Source organism: Peromyscus maniculatus, chromosome 12 (genome assembly GCF_049852395.1).
Source record: "Peromyscus maniculatus bairdii isolate BWxNUB_F1_BW_parent chromosome 12, HU_Pman_BW_mat_3.1, whole genome shotgun sequence".
Classification (NCBI taxonomy): Eukaryota; Metazoa; Chordata; class Mammalia; order Rodentia; family Cricetidae; genus Peromyscus; species Peromyscus maniculatus.
The window spans coordinates 25,175,136-25,198,800 of NC_134863.1; the positions used below are offsets into that span (position 1 = coordinate 25,175,136).

Genomic DNA, 23,665 nt, shown 5'->3' on the forward strand with positions numbered 1-23,665 from the left:
TGTGCCAGGTGTGGGACAAAGTGAGGTATTTGAGCAGCGATGAAGTACCCATTCTGGGTGCCGAGAAGATGGGGTATTACAGGGCCTGGACTTAAAGATTGCATGGCATAGGAAAACTACAGTTGTACTTAAAGCAGCGTTCAGCCAGCTTTCAGGACTCAACACTCCATCTAGCTGACCCATCCTACATTTTCCTGCCAGACAAATCAACACTCAGCACTGGATATCTTCCAGTTCAAACTCTTTGATCAGTTCCCGTAACTTAGAATCACTACCTCTCAGCTGGGGTTAAGTGTAGCCTCTAGGCCAATGCCCTGAGGCGCAGGTCATTCCAAGATAAACCTAGGCTGCTTCTGCAGCATGATTTTACTGGACAGTGGTTGGCCTCAAGTATGACTTTTAAGTCAAAACAAAAGATATCACAGAGGAATTCTAAGGGTGAATTTTGAAGTTTGCTATGGATTGCTTCATTTTGCCTCCCCACACTACACTACAAACCGACTTCTGCCAGTACCATCCAGGCAGAGTTTGGGAGGTGGGCACAAACAAAGCTCAAGATCCAAATCCTCAGGTAGGTTTTGTACCCAACCCTCCAAGTCCTGACCGTCCAGCTGGTTCTTGACCTGCAAAGGTTAGGCTGCCTTACTTAAATCCTTCTCGATTTCTGGGCAAAAGATCCCAGCAGTCATTTCCTCCATCATGTTAACCCTTTGTGCCCCGGTTTCCTCATCTAAATAACAGTACGGATGTTAGGAGTACTCAAGGAGTGAGGCCGCATACAGGCGGCACTTAGCACAAAGCCTGCTCAGCAGTGTGCCCTCGGTTCCACCTGCGCCTCTACGTTCCACGTGTCCTCCCTTGCCCATCCGGAGCGTGGCGTCCTGGTTGAATACGCCGGTCGCCTCTGTCCCATCTCGGGCGAGGCCCGGGCTGGCATGCGCTTCTGGCATGACGAAATGGCCTGGCAGATCCAAGCGGTACCTGGCCCTCGCTCCTGAAGTCCTACTGAGATTGCTTTGGTGCAAGTAATCTCTGCCGGCCTAACGGAGCGCGCCCCGCCTCCTCCCGTAGCTGCTAAGACCTGGGAGGGAGCCCCAAACTAGAAGTTTCGAAACGGGGACCCCACGCTCCCCACCCCCCAAGTGCGTCGGATGTGACAGCCACCTGGGCACCCCTGGACCTAGGCGTGCCGACGGATCCCCGGCGCAGGGCGGAGCTGGTCCAGCCCGGAGCTCGCCCCGCCCCGTCCCGCCTAGCCGTAAACTGACCGAGTGGCGGCCCGCGGGAGAGAGGGGAGGAGAAAGCCGAGGAGAGTGGGGCCCGGCGGCCGAGGGAGAAGGGAAGGGGCGCCGAGAGCGGGCGCGCGGGGACTCAGCGAGGGTGCGTCCCGCGAGGCGACAATTCCGGGCGTCCCAGCCGGCCAGCAAGAAGGATGGTGGCGGCGGGGCGCGGGCCAGCCCGGCCGCGGGCGCCGTGAGCCCGAGTGCAAGCGCCCGGCATGCGGCTGCGGTCCCCGGCCTCGGCCCCGCTCCGTCCCCGCTGCGCGCCCCCGCCGAGCGGCGCGCACCATGCCGCGGGTGCCCGCGACCCTCTACGCCTGTCTGCTCGGGCTCTGCGCGCTCGTGCCGCGCCTCGCAGGTAAGCCGCGCCGTCCGCTGCGCGCTCGGGAACTTTGCTCGCCCGCGGCCGCTTGCAGGGGCCGAGGGTGCGGTGCACCCCGGGACGCTCCCCGGTGGGACGGCGGGGCTCGGGCTTCGGATCTGCGTGCGCTGCCAGGTTCCCTCCCGGGCTGAGGAGGAGCCTTCCCTTCCTGTGTAAACAGCCGGCGTCTGGTGGCCGAGCCCGAGGGCGCCGGGGACTCGGGAGGGAAGGCCTCCCCGCCCGGTGCTGGGGCCCCAGCTCTGCGCTCGCCTGCACAAAGCGGCCCTTGTGGCCCGCGGGGAGTGATGTGGGGGCCAAAGTGCGGCGGCCCGGCCACTCCGGAGGGCTGTGGATAGTGCAACTTTCTCTACGCCTGGTCCAAGTGGAAAGTTGTCAGCTCTCTCCGCAAGTCCAAAGTTATGGCCCCACCTGGGACTCCGCCATCTGATCCTTTTCTCGTACGGCGATTCACAAACAGTGGTCTGACTGCGGAGGGGCTGCGGCTGGCACTGTTTTAGCCGGACGTTCCCTTGTCCTGGCGGCGATGGAGGGGCCCCCAGATACCTGCGTTAAGTTTTCAGACTTGTAAGTGGCAGTTAAGAAGTCCCTAGAGGAAGGATGCTGCTAGTCGGCGCTGGCTGCCAGGAACAGGAGCTTGCCCTACCTCCTCCAAACCAGCCCACTCAAAGCAGGCGTTTCCGAACTTTCTCCTTTCCTTCGGAAGTAATTGTGTATTGATTAAGGGTGCGCTAGGCACTTTCAAGCCCGAGGTCCTTGTTTTGTCTTTCGGAGCCCAGCCGTTGCCTGGCTGCTTGAGGGGAGAACTCTGTTCCCCTACCGCGTCTCATTTACATGAAGGAGGTTGAGGTTTCCATCTGAGAGCGGGGAGCGGGTCGAGGAAACAAAAACGCCGTTCAGGCCCCAGTCCAAACTTAATAGTGTAGCAAGGCTGCTTTTATGGGAAAATAAGTAGATCAGTGAGTCCCACCCCCTCCCCCCCAATCTGGCAACGAGTGCCCATCTTTGGTGTTCACGAGTCCCCCAGGGAAACGCAAAGAGAGATGTAGCTTGAATCACCACCCTCTGGAATATATCCTTGTCAACTGGCTTCACTTTAGGACAGTCTTTTAGTTTGAAGTTTATGCTCTTTTTATTGTTCCGTGGAATTTTTTTTTCTTTTAGCTTTTTTTTTTTTTTTTTTTTTTCTTTTTGGTGATGGTGTTTTAAAATTTTTTGTCAGAATAAACATACAGCCACCTTATATTAGCTTCGCGAAATTCAAGTTTGGGAATAGCTTTAGTTTCCTCCCAGTTAGACATTCTTTGATTCTCAGGAAAACTCCAAACATTTGCCATGGCAAAGACTTGAATCTTTTGAGTTTCCAGCAGCCTGTCTTATCTTATTTACTTCCCCTCCCCCAACTCTTCCCAGATTCACCTCCCTTCCCTACCCGCCCCCAACTTTGTGTCCATTTAAAAGAACACAAGGAGACCATCTTTGTGCTGCCTAAATACCCTTGACCCTGTGGTCTTCAACTTGATCCTGCTCTGTTTACCTGGGGCTACAGTCCTAGAGAAAACTCCACTCCCACCAGTTAACTCTGGTCAATAGCTCCCTGGCTAGGGTTTTGCTTTTTTTAAAAAATGTATCCCACCTGGCCTGTAACTCTGTGTAGACCAGGCTGGTCTCCAGTTTGCAGAGACCCATTTGCCCTCACCTCCCAAGTGTTGGGATTAAAGGGGCGCCCCACCCCTTGAGGTGCCCTTCAGATAATCAGAGGCGTTGGGTTTTTCACTTGCATGTCATTTTATCTCTTTTGGACGTTCCCGTGCCTTCCAACAGGATTTTCATCCCGGAGACGGGCCCTGGAAGGCCACATGCCTTTCCCCCGGAGGGCTTCAGGGTGTGTGTGAGTGCTGAGCCTAGGCCCAGGGCTGCTTGGTCATTGTACCTTATCTTGGAGCCTGGGCGGTTTACATCGTGCCTTCACAGTGAAGTTTTGTCCATTGTCCTGTGATCACAGGTCACAGGTGTTTATCTTGTGCTGCCCACCCCCCAAAGTCAGTAAAATGGTGGTAGAGCGCCAGCCTCCAGGGTGGGCCACCTCCTCCTCAGAGTGCCCTGGCCCGCGCTTTGCAAGGTCAGACGGAGCAGCTCATGTGGGTAATTCGACTTAGCTTCCCAGGGTTGCTGACCCACCTTGGCCCTTTGTTTCCTGTCCCGCCATCCCCACCCCACCCCCACCCCCCCTTTTTTTTTTCTTGAAAGGTGGCAGGAACTTTCTCCTGTTGGTATCTCTCGCTGACGGGAACATCATTTAGAAAGGAAAATCATAGTTCCCTGGGGAAAGAGATGGGGTTGTGAAGTCTGGTGCCCATGTGGGTGTTCCTAGACCAGCGAGCGAATCCGGCAGGCAACAGACCTTAAGTTTAAGGGGCTCACTGTAATAATAAGCCTTTGCTGCTCTGCCGCCCCACCCTCGCCCCCACCAAGAGTATCTCCTTAATTATTCCTGGGGCCAAGAGACTCCAGGCTGGAACCCGACACACAAGATCTCACGAACCCAGGGAAGGGTTGCACTGAGGGGGCCTCCCGTGCCCACTTCCGCTCTAAGGCAGAGAGGGGAGTTTGGTCTCACCCCCCCCCCCCGCCCCCCATGCATGACCGGAGTTATGTTTGCTGCCGTGGTTATTATTTTATAAGCCATCAAACGTTCTTTTAGCGGATGGCCCTGCAAACTAGAATGCTCCCGAACACCAAGAGACCTTTGTTGCATTTCGAGAATGCAAGTTGGCAGCTCCGGTCCTCTTCACCCTGTCCCTGGCCCACCGCGGCTGTGGGCGGATGCTGGGGTGGGGGCGGGGCTGCTGGAATTTGGCTGGATTGGCAGCTCCCTTGAGGTAACCGGGCCCAGGACCCTGAAATGCGAAGGGTGGCCTCGGTTCAGAGGCAACTATTTACCCTCTGGGATTTACATTTTAACTCCACCGTCCTCAGTCAGGGGGGGCTTTTCATGAAGGGGACTGAGGCAGAAGAGGGCAGGGTCTAATTAGCCCTAATTAGTATTCCTCCCTGCTTGTTTCTCCATGCTTATTTAGCTACTGCGGCAACGAGGAATTAAAATATCTAAGTAGCTTGGCAAGTCGCCCTTTGTGCCTGCCTGGCCCCGGTAACAACTTTTTTCTTCTTCAGCCTGGTCATGGAAATGGCGTAGCAAGTTTTAAGTTCTAACGAGATCAGCAGTGTGGGTTAATTACACACAGTACTTAAATGATAGGGTGGCTTTTCCGAGGCTGTGTGCTGCTGGGGCTGTGGGCTGGGGTCTTTACACAGGTGTTTTCACTTGGCTGGCCGAGAGCTTTGGAAGGCCTCAGGGGGTTGGTTTGTTTCCCTTCCCTCCAGTAGGGGGAAATTGGTTGGCTTTGAAGCAGCGGTTCTCAACCTGTGGGTCACGACCCCCCGGAGGGCGCGCGGGACCCTTTTACAAGGGTGGCCTAAGGCCATTGGAAAACACAGAGATTTTTACATAATGATTCACAAACGGTAGCCAGAATTACAGTTGTGAAGTAGCAGCGAAAATTTAATTTTGTGGTTTTGTGTGTGTGTGTGTGGGGGGGGGGTGTCACCGCAACTTGAGGGACTGTGTTCAAGGTTGGTAGCCTTAGGACGGTTGGGAACCGCTGCATTACAGGGTGATAGGCACCCCGTTTGTCGGTGAGGATTCTTTTTGCTTTGGTAGGGTGCAGGTCTGGGTCTGGATGAGCTGCTTTAGGGCCTCCAGCTGACTCACCCAAGAGGCTGGCTGGGTGCTGCAGCGTGGAGCTGGCCTGACGGGATCCCTTCCGCAGCCTTGCCAGAGTTGTTCAGATGTGTTCCCTGTCTCTGGCAAAGCCACTTCTGCACCCATCCGACCCCTTTGGTTACCCTTCATCCCCCAGTCAGAGTTGAAACTGCTCAGATCGCAGCCATCTGCTTGGAGCCTTACAGGTTTCCGGTCCTGCTGGAAGTCCCGTGGCCTCCTGCCTTCTCCACCACCGGCTCCTCACAGACTTCCCATGGTCCCACTGGCCCTGCTGCCTCCTGCCTGGACTGTCTTCCAGGTAGCTACTGTCCGGCTGCTTCCCTCACCCCCACAGGCCTTGTCGTGGTGTCTTCCGTTCAGCCCTTTTCCTCCAGCTGCTGCTTCGTTCCCTGTGTCCTTTTTCCTTCCTTGATTTCCCTCCACCGACTGTCCTGACCTGTCTGTCCTCCATGTCTCTCAACCGCCCCTCCCCCCCCCAGACCTCTCTTTGAAGTCAGGGTCTCTATGGGCAGCTGCTGTTAGGAGGGAGCGTTCTTGGGGAGGGGGACCACATCACAAGGTGTCAAGATTCATTGAGCTGGAATCCATGATAAAGGCCCGGTGGCTTGCTTCAACCCCTGAACTGTGTGTGCTGGGGAGGCTGGGTGACCCTCATCGTGACCTTCCTTTCCCTGTTACCAGTATCTTACATTATCAGAGTCTTACGTTAATTAGTGCTGTGTGTCTGTCACAGTGGGTGAACCATATTGACACACCCTGATTAGCCTGGTTAGTCCACACTGCTCAGACTGAGTTTTTACCCTTTTCTGTTCTGGGATCCCGTTGGGGCACAACATTGCATGGAACTGTCATGCTGTCTTGGGCACCTACCTCTTGGCTGTGATAGTTCGGATGGTTGGTTTTGACAGAGTGCTGTTCCGTTTATTTTCCAGACATTGCTCTTGTTTGTCGACACTGACGGTTTTTTCTCTTGATTGGGCCGAGTTTTAAGTTTGGGGAGGAACGTTCTAGGGGGTAACTGGTTGCCTCCTCGTTTCTTTCTCTTTTTGAGACAAGGATGCGTTCATCCCAGGCTGGCCTCAAGCTCTCAGGTCCTTGATCTCATTCCTGCCTCCACCTCCTGGGCACTGAGCTAAATACTCCATTTTGCAGCGCTGGATCGTTAGATTCGGGTTAAATCCCTGGGTTTAACACTGTACCAAGTAGCCACATCCCCAGCCTCGACTGCCTTAGCTGAGCCGGCTCCCGGGTTAAGAGCACATCCTGCTCTTGCAGAGGACCCTAGTTTGATTCCCAGCATCCACCATGAGGTGGCTCACAACTCCCTGTAACTCCAGCTCCAAGGGATCCGATGTTTTTGGCTTCTGAGGGCAACAGCATGCATGTGCACACACCCACATACAGATCCGTACAAGCAATTAAAAGTAATATAATTGTTAAAAAAATCTTTTTTATTTAAAAAATGTGGTGTATGTGTGCACAGGTGTGTGCGCGTGTGTGTGTGTGTGTGTGTGTGTGTGTGTGTGTGTGTGTGTGTGTATGCATGCCAGTGGGCATACGTGTAGAGAGGCCAGAGGAGGAAATTGGCTATCTTCCCCCACTGCCTTCTGTCTATCTGACTTCCTTCTCAGTGAGGCTGGGTCTCTCACTGAACCTGAAGGTCACTGTTAGACTGAGCTGCCTGCCTCTGCCTCCCAGTGCTGTTTTTTCAGCAAGCATGTGTGGCTGTGCTCAGCTTTTATGTGGGTTCTGGGGTTTCAAACACATGTCCTCATGTGTGCATAACAAATGCTACCACCACTGGGCCACCTCTAGGGCCTCTGCTCTCCGTTTGGTAAAGTGTGTGTGTGTGTGTGTGTGTGTGTGTGTGTGTGTGTGTGCGCGCGCGCGCGTGCGCGCGCGCATGCGCGCGCGCGCGAGGTATATATGGAGATGAGAGGGTGACTTTCAGGAGTCAGCTCTCTCTGCCTTGTTCCTGCTGCGGCGTGTACTGGAGGTGCTGGAGGCCCATGAGCTTCTGAGAATTCCGTCTCTGCCTCCTATCTCAGGCTGGGAGTGCTGGGGTTACAGACGTGTGCCACCACATCTAGCTTGTTTATTTTCGTCTGGGGATTGAGTTCAGGTCATTAGGTTTGCACAGCGATACCTTTTACTTGCTGAGCCAACCTCAGTTGCCTCCCCTGGTTTTGAGTACGTCATGCCCTGGCATAATTTCTCTTTTCTGCTCTAACACGGAACTCTTCCGTGAGCCATCCGTGTGCAGAGAGAGGCCATGCCAACCGTCCCTGTACGGTTCCAGTTCTGGTGTATGTGCTGTCAAGGTGAGCACCTCACACAGTTTTTCTGAGTAGAAGAGGGATAAGGAGAGAAGACACCTGTCTTTTCTCATCACCCAGTAGCCCAGGATAGTCCCCTGATGGCCCCTGTCCTGCACAGATGGTCCCTGTTAGATCCTTATACATCAGTGTTTCTGTAACATGTTATACTTACCCATCCTCTATTTTTTATTCAAAAGCAGCATTAAATATACTTCTGTATCTTGTTTTATTTTATTTTATTATTTATTTTTGAGACAGGGTTTCTCTACACGGCCCTGGCTGTCCTGGAACTCACTCTGTAGTCCAGGCTCTCCTCGAACTCAGAGCTCCTCCTGCCTCTGCCTCCCTAGTGCTGAGATTAAAGGCCTGTGCCACCACTGCCCAGCTGCTTTTTATTTTTAACTTAGCCATGCATTGGGGGTAAACTTCATATCAGGGTCTTCATTCGTTTTTTTATAGCTACAGAGTATATCATTGTATGAATTACTGTTTTCAAAAGTGAAGAAGGTACTCGATCCGAATTTGAGGCCAGCTTTGGCTACATAGTGACTTGGAAGGTATCCAGGCCTATGAGACCCCAACAAACGAATCGATCAATAAAAAAATGCGAAGTCTTATCTGTAAAGCTGGTGTTGGGGTCTTTGGTAGATGTCTGATGTTCAGAAAGACAGAAGATAGGACGTACTGAGGTAGCATCTTGCTAGGACACACTTGAATTTTGTGGGGCCATCTTTAGACATGACAGTTTAGTTGCTGGATTCCCTGCTGGAAACCCTGTGTCTTATATGACAAATGTGAAGGGCACAGAAGCCGGAAGGGTCATGCTAATTTGGTACCGGCTTTTACTCACTTCCGTTATCTCGTGGAATGTTTTGAGTCAGGCAATTGCTGCCGCTGGCTGTCTGCGTCAGTAATGGTTATCCAACTTGGGAAGCTCAGGGTGGGCAGAAGTGAGAGGGGCTGGCTGGAGCAGACGGGGTCTGGAGGGTCCGGCTGAAAGTTAGGCCAGAGGGCTGCCTTGAGCTGTTGGCTCTGGAGGGGCCGGGGAGGAAGGGTTGGATTAGGAAAAACACTTCACGCGTCTTGGACGAGCGATAGGCCGGACATGGACTGCCTGGAGGTGATTGATGAGAGAGGGGCTGAGTCAATGAGTTTTGGAAGGAGAGCGTATTTTTAGATCATCTTTTGTAATAAACCCCGAACGTGACTCGAAGTTAGAGCTTCAGAGAGTTGAGGCTGAGCCGAGACTATTGGCTGTAAATGACCAAGAAAAGATGAGGCTGCCGGCCGGCCGGGCCGAGAGTGCCTATCTCTGTGACCTAGACACAACATTGCGACATCGGTGAACTCTGGCTTGCTTGGTCTTGTAGCATTCATTGCTTCCTTCCTTTTCAAAATGCGTAGTGGTGCCAGTGACTCATGCAGCCAGATCCAAACTCTGAAATATTAATAGGTGGAGAGCAGAGATGCCAAGGGAAGTGACTCTGTCCCTGGGATGTGCATGGCACACAGCTTTGATGCGGGGGAGGGGGGGGGCCTGGGGAGCTGCTTGCTATCTGGTCCTGGGCACCCCTCAAGCTCCCAGGAACAGCACCTGTGGCGAGGGCTGTAGCTCTAACCCCCCCAGTCCAGGGCTCAGAGATTAGGAGGCATGTAACGCAGAGTGTCTGGAATCTGGATCTGTCCCAAGGGCGGCCTAATTTTAGGGCAGTTGAATGTCGTAAAACCACTTCATTATCGAGTGTGAATATGGAGTATTAATAGAAATAACTACTAAAGCACAGTCACTTGATGTTTTTATGGCTGTTCCGTACGGCTTTTGTTTTTTCTTGTGCTTTTTTTTTTTTTTTTTGGTTTTTGTTTTTGAGACAGACTCTCACTCTAGCCCAGGCTGGCCTGGAATTTGCGCTCTGTACCACTTATGACAGACAGTCCTTCCGGCTCCACCTCCAGAATGCTGAGATTACAGGCATGAGCCACCATGCCCAGCTGGCTGTTCGTCTGTTGTCATACTAGGTATCTGTTGTGTTATGGAGCTCTTATTAATAATAGTCCAGGTCTTTGGAGGTGAGAGACCAGAAGACTGAGGTCTATCTAGCCTAGCTCAGAAAAAAAGAAATTGTCCTGCCAGGCCCTGGGTCCTCAGCCTGGACTCCTGGGGTTCAGGTAATCGGGAAGTGCTAGCTGTGAATTCATGTGGTTTTGAGCTGAACCCTGAGTGAGGGCTCTGACCACAGACTGCTTTTCAAAACCACGGTGTGGCTAGCAGTCTCCGTGGAGCTCAGCTGGCCACAGCCTCCCTGTGTCCCAGAGAGCACAGGGACCACCAGATGGACACCCTGTATCGGCGCTTGACAACTGGGACCCCTGTGGACCTTCTTCTGGTCACCAGCACTCCTTGTTCCCAGTCACTTCGTCAGCTTTCCTTAGGTTTCATGTGCAAAATGTGGCAGCTTAGTTAGCTTGCCTCGGAACACTCCCAGCTCCTAGGCTCTGAAGTTACCTTACATTGCAGAGATGTGTGTGTGTGTGTGTGTGTGTGTGTGTGTGTGTGTGTGTGTGTGTGTGTGTGTAGCTTTTTCCAGACAGGGTTTCTCTGTATAGTCCTGGTTGTGCTGGAACTCACTCTGTAGACCAGGCTGGCCTCAAGGGATCCACTTGCCTCTGCCTCCTGAGTGCTGGGATTAAAGGCGTGTGCCACCACTGCCCAGCTTCTTATTTTCTTAAAAAACAAAACAAAACAACAACACCAAAAAACCCCGGAGGGCTTGAGTTGAATTTATACGTGATACGGTTGAGGAGAGGCAGAGAAAAGCAACTTTTGTTTTAGATCTGTTTTTTTCCTTCCCTCTGATAGTTTGACAGGTAAGGGGATTTGGCCAAAACCAGAACTTTTTGCAGCCTACACACCTGTTCTCAAGTGCTTAGGTATCTATTTGGAAATTACTGCTTTAAAACTGGAAAGGAACTGGGTGGTGGTGGCGTAGGCCTTTAACTCTAGCACTCAGGAGGCAGAGGCAGGCCAATCTTTGAGTTTGAAGTCAACCTAGTCTACAAAGAGAGTTCCAGGACAGCCAAGGCTGCACAGAGAAACCTTGTCTCGGAAAAACAAACAAAAACACAACCTGGCAAGGAAGTTGGGCAACCTGGCGCAGGCCTGTACTCCCAACACTGGGAAGGCTGAAGCAGGAGGATCAGGGATTCAAGGTCAGCTTCAGCTGCATGGGATTTTTATCTCAAAAAACTAGACAAAAGTAGAAAGGAGGCCGGGCGGTGGTGGCGCACGCCTTTAGTCCCTGCACTCAGGAGGCAGGGGCAGGCAGATGTCTGTGAGTTTGAGGCCAGCATGGTCTACAGAGCAAGTTTCAGGACAGACTCCAAAGCTACACAGAAAAACCCCTTCTCAAAAAACAAAACAAAACAACAAAACAAAACAAAATAAAAAGGCTCTGTCAGTGAGAACAGGAATGGCACATGGCCCAGTTCCCGTTACTTAAGATTTAGGACCTTGGTCTGTCTAGTTTTCTCACCCCCCCTGTGGCTCCTCCTGCCTGTGGCTCCTCCTGCTGGTGATGGTCCTGTGTGAAGGATGAAGTTGGGCCCCTATGAGCTCCAGTTGCAGCCTGGCATCGAGAGGGTGCCCGTCTGACAGGAATGCTGGCCCTCTGCTCCAGTTCCTGGAGTGTGAGATGGGGGACGAACGCCAGGAGGACAGCTGCTGTGGGTCAGCTGCTGTGGGTGAGGGGGTCCAGAGTTCAGGGTCAGGATCCCGCCTGGCAGAAGCCACTGTTCTCTCCGACTCTGGGTGGCAGTGTCACTTCTTACCGCTTCTTAACCCACTCCACCTGCACCCTGTTCCTGCTCCTTTGCCATTTAGGGTGTTTGTGGGTTTTTGCAGCCAAGTGGCTGAGGAGAAGCAGAATGTTAAAACTATAAATTAGGGAACTGCTGGGGTTCCTTTCCCCTTCTATTTTGATACTTCTCTCTTACTCTTTACAGTTTCAGTTGTTTTTCCCGTTCAGTCGGAGGTATGATTGACAAGTATCGGAAAGAAAAAGTATAGATTACATTATACAGTGATGTTTTAATATATATGTACAGTACGAAATTACGCCACAAGCTAAAGAGTTGCTTATTCGTGTGTGTGTGTGTGTGTGTGTGTGTGTGTGTGTGTGTGTGTGTGAGAGAGAGAGAGAGAGAGAGAGAGAGAGAGAGAGAGAGAGAGAGAGAGAGGGAGGAGAGCATTTATGATTAACTCTGGGAATGGAGAGATGGCATTTGCTACTCTTGTAGAGGACTCAGAATTGGTTCCCAGTACCCACATGCAACCCTCTGTTACTGCAGTTCCAGGGAGTCTGGCGCCCTCTTTTGGCTTCCATGAGTGATGCACACACGTGGTGCATATACAGACATGGAAGCACATTTAAAAAAATGAGTAACTCCTGAAAAAGTATTTCTTATCCGCTTATCAGTGCACAGTGTATTATTTTGCCTGTAGTCGCCATACTGTACAGTAAGTAGGTCTCTAGAACGTGTTCACCCCATCTACAGTTTGGTACTTTTGACTAACAATCTCGCTCCCCACCTTGTGCGCTTTGGCAACCACCATTCCGTTCTCTGCTTCTGTAAGCTTGACTTTCAGATTCCATGAGCTTGCTGCGTGCAGCAATATCCTTCGATGACCGGATTTCACTTTTAAAAACTTAACATTTCATTATATGTACAGACTAAATTTTCCTTATCATTGATTATATATATTTTTAAATTAAGAAAAAAAATTGAGGCAGGTTCTCACTACTTAGCCTGACTCTACCTCCCAAATGTTGGGATTAAAGGCATGTGCCTTCCTGCCCAGCAAAAATAAAAATAAATAAAATTGTATATTTATGTGTGCGGGTATGGGCGGGTGTGGGCACCTCAGTGCATGTGCCTTCAGAGGCCAGAGACATCACATTCCTTAGAGCTGAGGTTATAGGTGATGGTGAGCTGCCCAGCCTGGGTTCTGGGAACCAAAGAGGGTCTTCAGCAGGAGCAGTATGAACTTTTAACTGCTGGCTCATCTCTCCATCCCCTTGGGGTCTTACATAATTCAGGCCAGCTTTGGACTTGCTGTAGATGAGGTTAACCTTGACTTTTCGACCTTCTCGCTCCCTTTTCCCTAGTACTGGGTGCACCTGTGTGCACCACCTCACCTGGCGTAGGAAGTGTTGATGGAGCCCAGAACTTGCTGCACACCAGGCAAGCACTGAGCCGAGTTACATCCCTAGCACTGAGTCTATAATCCGTGTTGAGTTGCCTTTTGCATGTGGGCTGAGTTAAGGGTATAGTTTCATCCTGTTGTGCGTGGGTGGCCACTTGTCTCCACACTGCTTACTGGAGAGACCAAACTTTTATTGTGGTTGTTAGCGCCATTGCTGGAAATCTGTGGACCGTAAATGTGAGGTTTTACTTTATGGGCTCTGTTTTGTTCCATTGTATCTGCTTTTTTATTTTTTTTTTTGGGGGGGGGGGGTGGGGTGGGCCAGGGGCAGAGGTGGAGCTGGTTTTGAGGCAGGATGAAACAGGCAGGGAAAATTCTGGGTACAAGAGGAGGATGGGCGCCCCTCACTCAGGAATCTGGTTGAAGCCACAGGAAAGCAAGAACAATTACCAGCTGCCTAAGGCTTTCCTCTTCCCATCTGCAAACCTGCAGTGTTCTAGGAATCTCACCAGAAAACCCATTTGCAGAGAAAGGACTTCTAAAAGCCTTGTGTAACCCTAGGGGCTTCTGGTTTTCCTTTATCAGATTATAATCCCGCCAGATTCATTTAAGAGACAAAGAGGGGCTGGAGAGACAATGGCGTAGTGATGAAGAGCATTTGTGACTCTTCCAGAGGACCCAGGTTTTAGGTCCTAGTATCCACATGGAGGCTAACAACTATTGGTAACTCCTGTTCCAGGGGGTCTGACACCCTCAGGCATGGATTCTGTGCACATACATCCATGCAGGCAAGACACTCATATACGAAAGAAAAATAAGTCTTTTCAGTAACCTCTTTTTCATAATTTATTTTTATTTCTCTTATGTGCATTGGTGTTTTGCCTGAATGCATGCCTGTGTGAGTGGTGTCAGATTTTGGAGTTACAGACAGTTGTGAGCGGCCATGTGGGTGCTGGGAATTGAACCCGAGTCCTCTGGAAGAGCAGTCAGTGCTCTTAACCGCTGAGCCATCTCTCCAGCCCCCAGTAACCTCTTGAAGTACCTTGAGAGACACCAAAATGATCTATATTGGTCATACTAAGACAATTTACAGCTTGCTCTCCGTGGAGGAGTCCATACTTATACTTGGGTGTGTCTTTCTTCTTACCTAAGCTTATATTAAAGTATCTTCAATAATAATCTCCCAACTCTGCTTGATAAACTGGCTAGTCCTGAAATTCTCTCCAGTGTTGAAGCCATGAATGCTGGTTTGGCCCAAGCCAAGGCCCCAAAAGATTAGGGAGCTCCAGTTGCTGAGGGTGACAGTGGGAGCCGAGTCTCCGTCTCCTCCCCGCTGACATTTTGATTAGTGTAGATTGGTAGTATGAAGCTGGGGAGTACGATACCTCCAGCTTTTGTTCTTTTTGTTCAAGACTGCTTCGCCTCTTTGAGATAAATTTTAGGATTTCTTAAAACAATTTCAGTGGAAAATGCATAGGACTTGGATAGGAGCTGCATGACCCTGCAGGTCTCTTTGGGTAGCATCTGTCTTTTGAACAATTATTCATTCTTCCAACCCATGTACATGTCTGTACCAGGGTTTTTCTTTGGGGTCATCAACCAGCCCCCAAATTGTAACACAGGGACTTACTAGTTTTGAATGCTTGACCTTAGCTTAGCTCTTTTCTGGCTGGTTCTTGTAACTTAAGCTCTTTCTCTTTCTCTACCTTTTGCCTCGAGGCTTTTTACTTTTTTCCCCTTCTGTATGATATTTCACTTTCACTGTCTCTCACTGGCTGGTGGCTGCCTGACTTCTGGCTCTGGATGTCTCTCTCATTCTCTCCTCCTCCTCTTGCTTCTCTTTTCTCTGGAGCCTAGATTTCTCCTATTTATTCTCTGCCCACCAGCCCCTTCTATCCTTTCTCTGCCTATTGGATGTTCAGCTCTTTATTAGACCAATCAGGTGCCTTAGGTAGAGTGAGACAAATGCAACACATCCTTACAGAATTAAACAAATGCAGCAGAAACAAAAGTAACACACCTTTACACAGTTAAAGTAATATTCTGCAGCAAAAATGAATGTAACACATCTTTGCCTAGTTAAAATAATATTGTATAACACATGTCACTTCATTTTTTTTTCTCCCAAGACAGGGCTTCTCTGTGTAGCCTTGACTGTCCTGGAACTCGCACTGTAGACCAGGCTGGCCTCAAACTCAGAGATCCACCCGTCCCCGTCCCCCCCCCCCCCAGTATTGGAATCACTGCCCGGTGTCACTCAATTTTTTTAAAGCCTGTTTAACGTGTATGACTGTTTTGCTGCATGTATGTACATGTACCATTTGTGTGCCTGGTTCCTGCAGAGATCAGAAGGTGGCCCTGGATTTCTAGAACTAGAATTACAGATGGTTGTGGGCTGCCGGGTCCTCTTCAAGAGCAGCCGTTGCTCTTAACTGCCCAGCCTTCTCTCTGGCCCCTCTCTCCTTTTTTCTTTCTTTATTTCTTCTTCTTTTTAGATTGGAAATCCCCTTCATTATTGAAATTTATTTCTGAGTTGGTTGCTTGTGTTTTGATGTTTTATATGGAATCGTGTTCTTTATTTTTCAGATAGCCTGCTATCAGTGTATAGAACTGTACCGATTATTTACAATATTGGTTTTTAATTTTTTTATTTACTTTTGTGTGTGTGTGTGTGTGTGTGTGTGCAAGCATGCTGCCGTGTGTATGTAGAGGTCAGAGGACAACTTCGGGGTTGGGTCCCTCATCCCACCTGTATGTGGATTCCAGAGATTGAATTTGGGTCATCGTGTCCGGCAGGTGACCTTTACCCACCGACTGAGCTTTCATGTGGGTCTCTCTCTATAACTATGTTCATGATGTTTAGTGGGACTTGGGAACACTCCCCTATTTCCCTGTATTTCCTTCACCATCACATTGAATTTTGTTTTCTTTTCCTCCCTTAAGAGCTGAACTGTTGTCAGGCATGTTGACACAGTCTTGCAATCATAGCGGTCGGGAGGCTGAGGGAAGAGGATGGGGAGCTGGGGTCAGAGATAAAAAAGTCAGCAAAACCCAACAAAAGCCTCCAACCTTCTTCCTTCATCCTCCTCCATCCGGTGTGCTGGGGTCAGAGATAAAAAAGTCAGCAAAACCCAACAAAAGCCTCCAACCTTCTTCCTCCATCCTCCTCCATCCGGTGTGCACTTCCCCTGTCCTCTTTAGGAAGCAGTGACCAGGCCGCCATGGGTCTGTTAGAGATTAATTAGGTCATTCTCATTCAGAGACAAATTCCGGAGCTGCACACAAGCTCGGCTCTTGGCCCGAGGCCACCTGTGCTTTGCTGAGAGGAAGGGAGAGACGGGCAGGGTCAACTCCACCAAGGACACCTGTGCTGTTGGTGCAGAAGGGGAGGGAGGAGAGAGAGCAGCAGATTTCATCTCACTGCCACAGTCAAGACCTCTCCCCTAGATGAGTGGGACGGGACGGGAGAGGGGAGGCTGGCCTGGCTCTGAAGTTTCCTTCTAATATTAGCTTCCAACTTCTTCCTTCCTTCCTTTCTTTTTTTTTTTTTTTTTTTTTTGGTTTTTCAAGACAGGGTTTCTCTGTGTAGCTTTGCACCTTTCCTGGATCTCGCCCTGTAGAGGCTGGCCTCGAACTCACAGAGATCCTCCTGGCTCTGCCTCCCAAGTGCTGGGATTAAAGGCGTGTGTCACTACTGCCTGGCTCCAACTTTTTTATAATCAGGAATGTGTGCTAAATTAAAATTGTAAAGTCCTCTATCGCCTCACACCCATCCTGTCCCTCTCCCAGGGACTCAGACTTCATTAGTGCTTTATTATTATTATTATTATTATAATTATTTTGTTTTGTTTTTGGAGACAGGGTTTCTCTGTATAGTTTTGGTGCCTGTCCTGGAAACTCACTCTGTAGACCAGGCTGGCCTTGAACTCACAGAGATCCTCCTGGCTCTGCCTCCCGAGTGCAGGAATTAAAGGCGTGCGCCGCCGCCGCCGCCGCCGCCGCCGCCGCCGCCGCCGCCGCCGCCACCACCACCACCGCCCGGCTTTATTATTATTAATTATTATTAGTGTGTGTATGCACAAAGACCAGGAGAGGGCATCCGATTCCCCACCTGATGTGGGTGCTGGGAACCAAACTCTGGTCCTCTGGGAGAGCAGCCAGTGCTCTTAACCACTAAGCCATCTCTCCAGACCGGTTAATGATGCTTCTGGCCAGGAACTAATCGGTGTATCTTCATCTTGCTTTGAAGGGCTCAACATATGCTCTAGCGGAAGTGCCGCCTCGTGTGAAGAATGTCTGTCAATTCACCCCGAATGTGCCTGGTGCTCCAAAGAGGTATGTGTGATGAGGAGGGGGAAAAGGACGGGGGCGGGCTGGGGGGGACCACAGCACACAAATGGACCCCAGAAGCTGAGCAGGTGCTGGCTCATTCACATGTCTGACTTGTTCTAGATATTTGCCTATGAGAGTTTTACTGCAGAATTAGATCTTCAGCCCCGCTTCCCCCACCCCCACCCCCCACCTCGCCTCTCCAGGTTTTTTGTTGTTGTTGCTGAGACAGTCTCATCAAGTTGCCTGGGCTGGCTCTGAATTGGCTCCCTAGCCTAGGCAAGCCTTGAATTTGCAGCCCTCTTAACCTCCCCATCTCCAGTACCTGAGGTTATATCCCGTGCCACCGGGCCCATCTCAAAGCTTCCTTTTCTGGGTTCTTTCTTTCTCGTTTTGTTTGCGTGTGGTGCTGAAACTGAAGGCCTTGTGTACCTAGGCAAGTGCGTTAGCGTTGAGCAATGTTCTAGCCTCGGAAGACGGGGTTGCTCACTGGGTCACACTTTACTTAGTTTTTCATTATCGGGGATTGGATTCAGGGTCTTGATCTACCACTGAGAGTTAAGTCCCCAGCCCACAGGTTCTGGTGGTTCTGGTCACCTTGTGGTGTTGAATGTTAACCGGAGAAACCAGATTGTGTTCTCTTTGACGTGGGAACCAGTGAGGACTCTGCTGTAGGCTCCTGATCTTTGGGCGAGCATTTTGAGGAAGAGCCGAGCTTGGGAAGTGAGTCTCTTGTGTAACAACTCAGGCCTTGGGCTAGTGGTGTCCATAAATACCATAATGTAAAGTGACGACTCTGCCTTTAAAGGAAGTTAAAAAAAAAAGTTTATGCAGAGTCACTGTGGCCTAGGAACAAGAATTCCAGGATGTTCTACGATGGACAAGTTAAATGGACTTTTGTAGTCACAGAACAAAAGGAAGTCAGACGTACATTTGCTGCTCACATTGGTGGTAGGCATCTGGCAGGTTCTGCCACAGAACTGGGGATCTCTTTCATAGGTTTTCTTTTTCTTTACTTTCATTTATTAATTTATTTTTCTTTTCACATTTTTAGTTAGAGGCAGAGTCTCACTATGTAGCTCTGACTATCCTGGAACTCACTATGTAGACTGGGCTGGCCTTGAACTCACAGAGATCTGCCTACCCGCCGAGTGATGGTATTAAAGACATGCGCCACCATGCCTGGCCCTTATTTTTTTTTAATTTTTTTTTTTTTTAATGTGTATGTGTGTGGGTTTGTTCATGTGAGTGCAGAGGCCAGAGCCATCAGATCCTCTGGAGCTGGAGTCACAGGCGGGTGTAAGCTGCCCAACATGGTTCTGGGACTCTGGGTAGAATGCTCTTACCAGCTGAGCCACCTCTCCAGCCCTGTGGGGTTCCTCTTTTCTTTTGTAGGGTCTGGGATAGTTAGTCTTAATTGTCAGTTTGGTAGAGCCTAGGATCACCTGAGAGCAGGGTCCCTGGGCATGCCTCTGGGGAGTTCTCTCGATGACATGGATTGAGTGAAGAAGATCCACCCGCTGTGGTTGGAACCATTCCCTGCCTGGGATCCTGGACTGTATGTGTAACTTGAGAAGGGGAGATGAGTGACAGCATACTTGGATCAGTCTCTGCTTTGTGATTGTGAGTGTCATGTGACCAGCCGCCTCAAGCCCTCCCTGCTGCGACTTCCTCACCGTGATGCATGGCACCCTAGAACTGTGATGGGTTGTTCCCAGAACTGTGAGCTAGAGTAAGCCTTTTCTCCCCTAACTTGCTTTTATTAGAGTCTTTCCTCACAGCACTAGGAAAAGAAACTGAGACAGGGTCTCTAGCCCAGGCTGGCCTCAAGCTCCCCATGGAGGTGAGGATGGCTGTGGACTTCTGATCTTCCTACTTCTATTTCCTGAGTGCTGGGACCACGGTCTGTGCTGCTACCCTTGGTCGATGTGGTGCTGGGGGTTGAAACCAGGACCTAGTCTGTGTTAGGCCAGCGCTCCGCCAACTGCGCTGTATCCCCAGCTCTGTCATAGATTTTTGATGCTACAGCATCCTTAGTTTTAGGATAGGTGGAGCCCTGAGTCCGCCACACTTAGCGATGAAGTTTGTTTTGAAGTTGGATTGAGTACTATGGTTAAATAGATTTTAAAGGTCCCAAGGCTGCCCAGGATAGTTTTGATTCTTGACTTACAGCAGTGTGGCTCTCCTGAATCCTCTTGTTCTAGTCAGGTTGTGGGGCCCTTATTAAACATGCAGCTTCCTTAGAGAACGGTGTTTCACACGGCACGATGCTGGATGGCGCTCATCATAGTTATGGCATATTTAATGCTTATTAGGTAATTAGCCTCCATGGAATGATTTTAGTTAAAAGATGGATGTAGCCAGGCATGATGATGTATGCCTGTGATCTCAGCACTTAGGAGGCTTAGGCAGGAGGACCTTAGGTTAGAGGGCTAACCTGGGCTACACAGCAGGACCCTATGTCAAGAGCAAAACAGGGGCTTGAGAAATGGCTCAGCAGTTAGGAACACACACTGCTTTTGCAGGGGACCCAAATTTGGTTCCCAGGACCCATACCCATGGGAGCTAGCTCACAACCACCTGTAACTCCAGCTGCAGGGAATCTGACACCCTCCTCTGCGCTTTGAGGATACGTATGCTCACATGTACACATACCCACACATACAGACGCACATATAACAGATAACTAAATTAGAAAGTAAATTTTAGAAAGTCAAAATGACAACAAGGCTGTCATTTTGTTTTCTCTCTCTTTCTTTCTTTCTTTCTTTCTTTCTTTCTTTCTTTCTTTCTTTCTTTCTTTCTTTCTTTCTTTCTTTCTTTCTTTCTTTCTTTCTTTCTTTCTTTCTTTTTCTTTCTGAGACAGAGTCTCACTATGTAACCCTGGCTCACCTGGAACTCTCTATGTAGACTAGGCTGGCCTAGAACACACAGAGACCCCTTTGCCTCTGTCTCCCAAGTACTGAGATTAAAATGTGGTGTGATTTTGTTTTATCTTCAGCACAGTGGCTGCGCCTTAACCTACCGTTGTTTTTGCCAGCAACTGTGACTCTGCAGTTACCCGCCTGCCTCTCTGGCAGCAGCCCAGGTGCTCAGGCTGCAGCCTGGCATGAGCTCTGTTCCCACAGGCACCGGCTCTGCTGCTCCCACTAAAGATAGCTTTAACTAGATCTTTATTGTTCTATTTATCAATAAGACTTGAGAGTCAAAGGCTGGGGTGAAAACCTGCTAGCTCAGAGAGGTTGAATAGCAACTAGCTAACTTTCTCTCCTTGCTGGTGACTCTGAAAAGGCCCCTCCTTCCAATCCAACAAACAAACAAACAAACAAACAAACAAACAAATTGCGTCCTACTCCAAATCCCTCCCTACTACTTCCGGTGTGTCTCTCTATCTCTTCCAGATAACCTCTGACGCTCTATGATTACTTTCTGTCAACTGGTTGCTATCTCAGCCTCCTGACCCAAGGTTAATTTTATTTAATTAATGCAAATGCAAATTCGGGGTTCACAGTGTGATCAAATATTCCCCAATAATGTGATGCCCAGCACCATTTCTTTAAGTCATATAGGAAGGAATATGCTTGGGTGTTGTTAGATATATTATTATCACAAAGCAATACAAATATTAGGTAGGCCAGTTAGTTGTCTTAGTGTTCTGTTGCTGTGAAGAGACGCCATGACCACACTTTCTTATAAAAGAAAGCGTTTAACTGGGGCTTGTTTACAGTATCAGAGATTTAATCCATTACCAGCTGGAGGGAAGCATGGTGACACACAGGCAGACATGGTGCTGGAGAAGAGCTAAGAGTTCTACATCTGGATTGACAGGAAGAGAAGGAGCCACTGGGCCTGGTTTGAGCATTTGAAACCCAAAGCCCCTCCCCAGTGACACACTTCCTCCAACAAGGCCACACCCATTCCAACAAGGCCACACCCATTCCAACAAGGCCACACCCATTCCAACAAGGCCACACCTCCTAATCTCTCTCAAGTAGTACCATTCCCTTATGACCAAGCATTCAAATATTTGAGCCTATGGGAGCCATTTCTATTCAAACCACACCACCAGTTTTTTCCTTCCCTCCCTCCCTCCCTCCCTCCCTCCCTCCCTCCCTCCCTCCCTCCCTCCCTCCCTCCCTCCCTCCCTCCCTCCCTTCCTTCCTTCCTTCCTTCCTTCCTTCCTTCCTTCCTGGATTTAGTGCCTTACAAACACAAACATGATACTTGGTCACTAGGACAATGCCATCATATGCACCAGAGTATATTTAGCACCAGAATTGCTGCCACTTTGGCACAAATTATGTCAATAGAGGGAGGCATAAAGTACACATCACCTTACATCCTGGTTCATGAGGGACACGTGCTTTGAACAATGTTTTGCATGAATTAAGCACTATAATAGTCTCATTGTAAAATTTTAGTATTTGTCCTGGGCTCTAACCCTAGTGTTTGGGGGAAATGAACAATTTCTTTTTTCTTTTTTCAAGACAGCTTTTCTCTGTCCTAAAACTCATTTTGTAGACCAGGCTGGTCTCGAACTCACAGAGATCCACCTGCCTCTGGGATTAAGGGCATGCTGCCACCACCACCACCACTGGGCCAAAATGCTCAATTTCTAAGCTGCTCTTTCTTTTTCTTTTTTCTTTTCTTTCTTTTCTTTCTTTCTTTCTTTCTTTCTTTCTTTCTTTCTTTCTTTCTTTCTTTCTTTTTTTTTCTTTTTGGAGACAGGGTCTCGCTGTGTAGCTTGGGTTGGTCTCGAACTCACAGAGATCCACCTACCTCTGCCTCCAGGGTGCTGGGATTACAAATGTGTGCTGCCATGCCCAGCTAAGCTTCTTGTCTTGAAGGAAGTTTCCAGGTCACTTCTCTAAACTGTCGTTAGAACCGTGGAGCACAAACTCTCCCTTTGTGAGTAACAGGAGGCAGACTTGCAGTCTGGGCTGGCTCAGTCTGTGCAGTGAGGTGTTTGGTGGGAGGGAGGTCCAGGAGCTAGCCTCTGGAGGTACTAATACACTTGTTTTATTGATGATCTTCTGAGTCCCAGAGAGGTGGAGCAACTCCTTCAAAGCCACACACACGTGTCAGACCTGGGCTAGGATTTGCCAGCCTCGCTTCTGAGCCTCAGGTCCTCTAGATGACAGTGTCTCTTAGCACATGGACTCAGCGACCCCCGTGCGGTAGGAATCCATAACTAAACAAGTTACTCCGAGAAAGGGACCCGTGTGGAACCCACTTGTCCTGTTTGTAGTACCTTTGTTATGAACCTTCTCTGGAACCATTTTTAGCTCTCTGTGACCTGCAAGCCAGATCCAGGTCCTCAGGTCCTTGCTTCCCGCTCACTGCTGTCCCTGGCCTGCCCTCAACGCTTCTGTCACCGAGGAGAACTGCAGAGACTCCCGAGTGTCACTTGGTAAAACCCACATAATGCCCCATACTGCTACCTCTCCCTGGGGGCCTCCCCGGCTGCCCCTCCTTCCATTTGCTTTCAGCTTCTGTTTAAGAGTCAGTTCAAGCCTTGTCTACTCTGTGAAGACTTTCCATGATAGACCTGTCTCTCTGTCCATCCATCTACACAACTGCCCATTCATCTGTCCATCCGATGTGAGAAAGGGAACTTCCTCCACTGGAAACGTAGGGTATGGGTTTAATCTGCGCATTGCTGTATCTATCCTTCTCACTCACAATGGTCCTCGCCAATAGTAGTTCCTCAGTAGGTATCAGTTGAAGGATTTCGTTGGATGGCTCTTTGTTGTTAATGCAGCGTTCAGGTCCTGACCTGCTCTTTGCCTTTGTGCCCCCCACTACCTCTGTATTATAACCTTTTCCCATACTTATCTCCTCTTACTGGGTTAATGTGTGTTGTTCCTACCTGTGGCCAATGAAATAACCATCTTTTTGTTTAACCCACACCCAGTGTCTTTCCAAGGTTCAAACAGGAATTCATATTTGATGAAAGAGGCTTGCTAAACAAACATGGAGGTAGGCAAAGTTTAAATCCCAGCTTTGCCATGATTTACTCTTGGTCTGAGCCAGGGCCTTTTGTAGCCCAGGCTGGCCTTGACTTGCTGTGTATCTTAGGATGACTTTGAACTTCTGATGTTCCTGTTTCTACCTCCTAAGCCTTGAAATTGCAGGTGTATCACCACAGTCTGCTTGTTTGTTTGAGTTTACAGTATATAGCTCAGGCTATCCTCAAATTCAGCCATCTGCCTTCTGAGTGCTGGGGTTTTCAGGTGTGAGGTATTTCATTGCCCCACACAGCCACTGTTAATTTCTGGAAACATTAGCCAGCACCTAGCCCTTACATGAGGTTATGACCAGGAGGGCTTCTGATGAACTGAACCTCCCAAATGGCTGAATGGATCAGCCGGTAAA

General features: G+C 49.6%; 1 protein-coding gene across 2 annotated transcripts in view; it reads left to right on the top strand.

Moving 5' to 3' along the window:
* The first annotated feature begins 1,278 nt into the window (after positions 1-1,278).
* Positions 1,279-23,665, top strand: part of Itgb5 (integrin subunit beta 5) — a 118,949-nt gene continuing 96,562 nt past the window's right edge. The window contains exons 1-2 of one of the 2 annotated variants that reach the window (XM_006974543.4): positions 1,279-1,638; positions 17,211-17,296. In XM_006974543.4, the coding sequence (XP_006974605.2) occupies positions 1,569-1,638; positions 17,211-17,296 (156 nt within the window). In that variant the 5' untranslated portion in view covers positions 1,279-1,568. The remainder of the gene's footprint in view (positions 1,639-17,210; positions 17,297-23,665) is intronic. The other variant, XM_006974544.4, reaches the window with a different exon arrangement.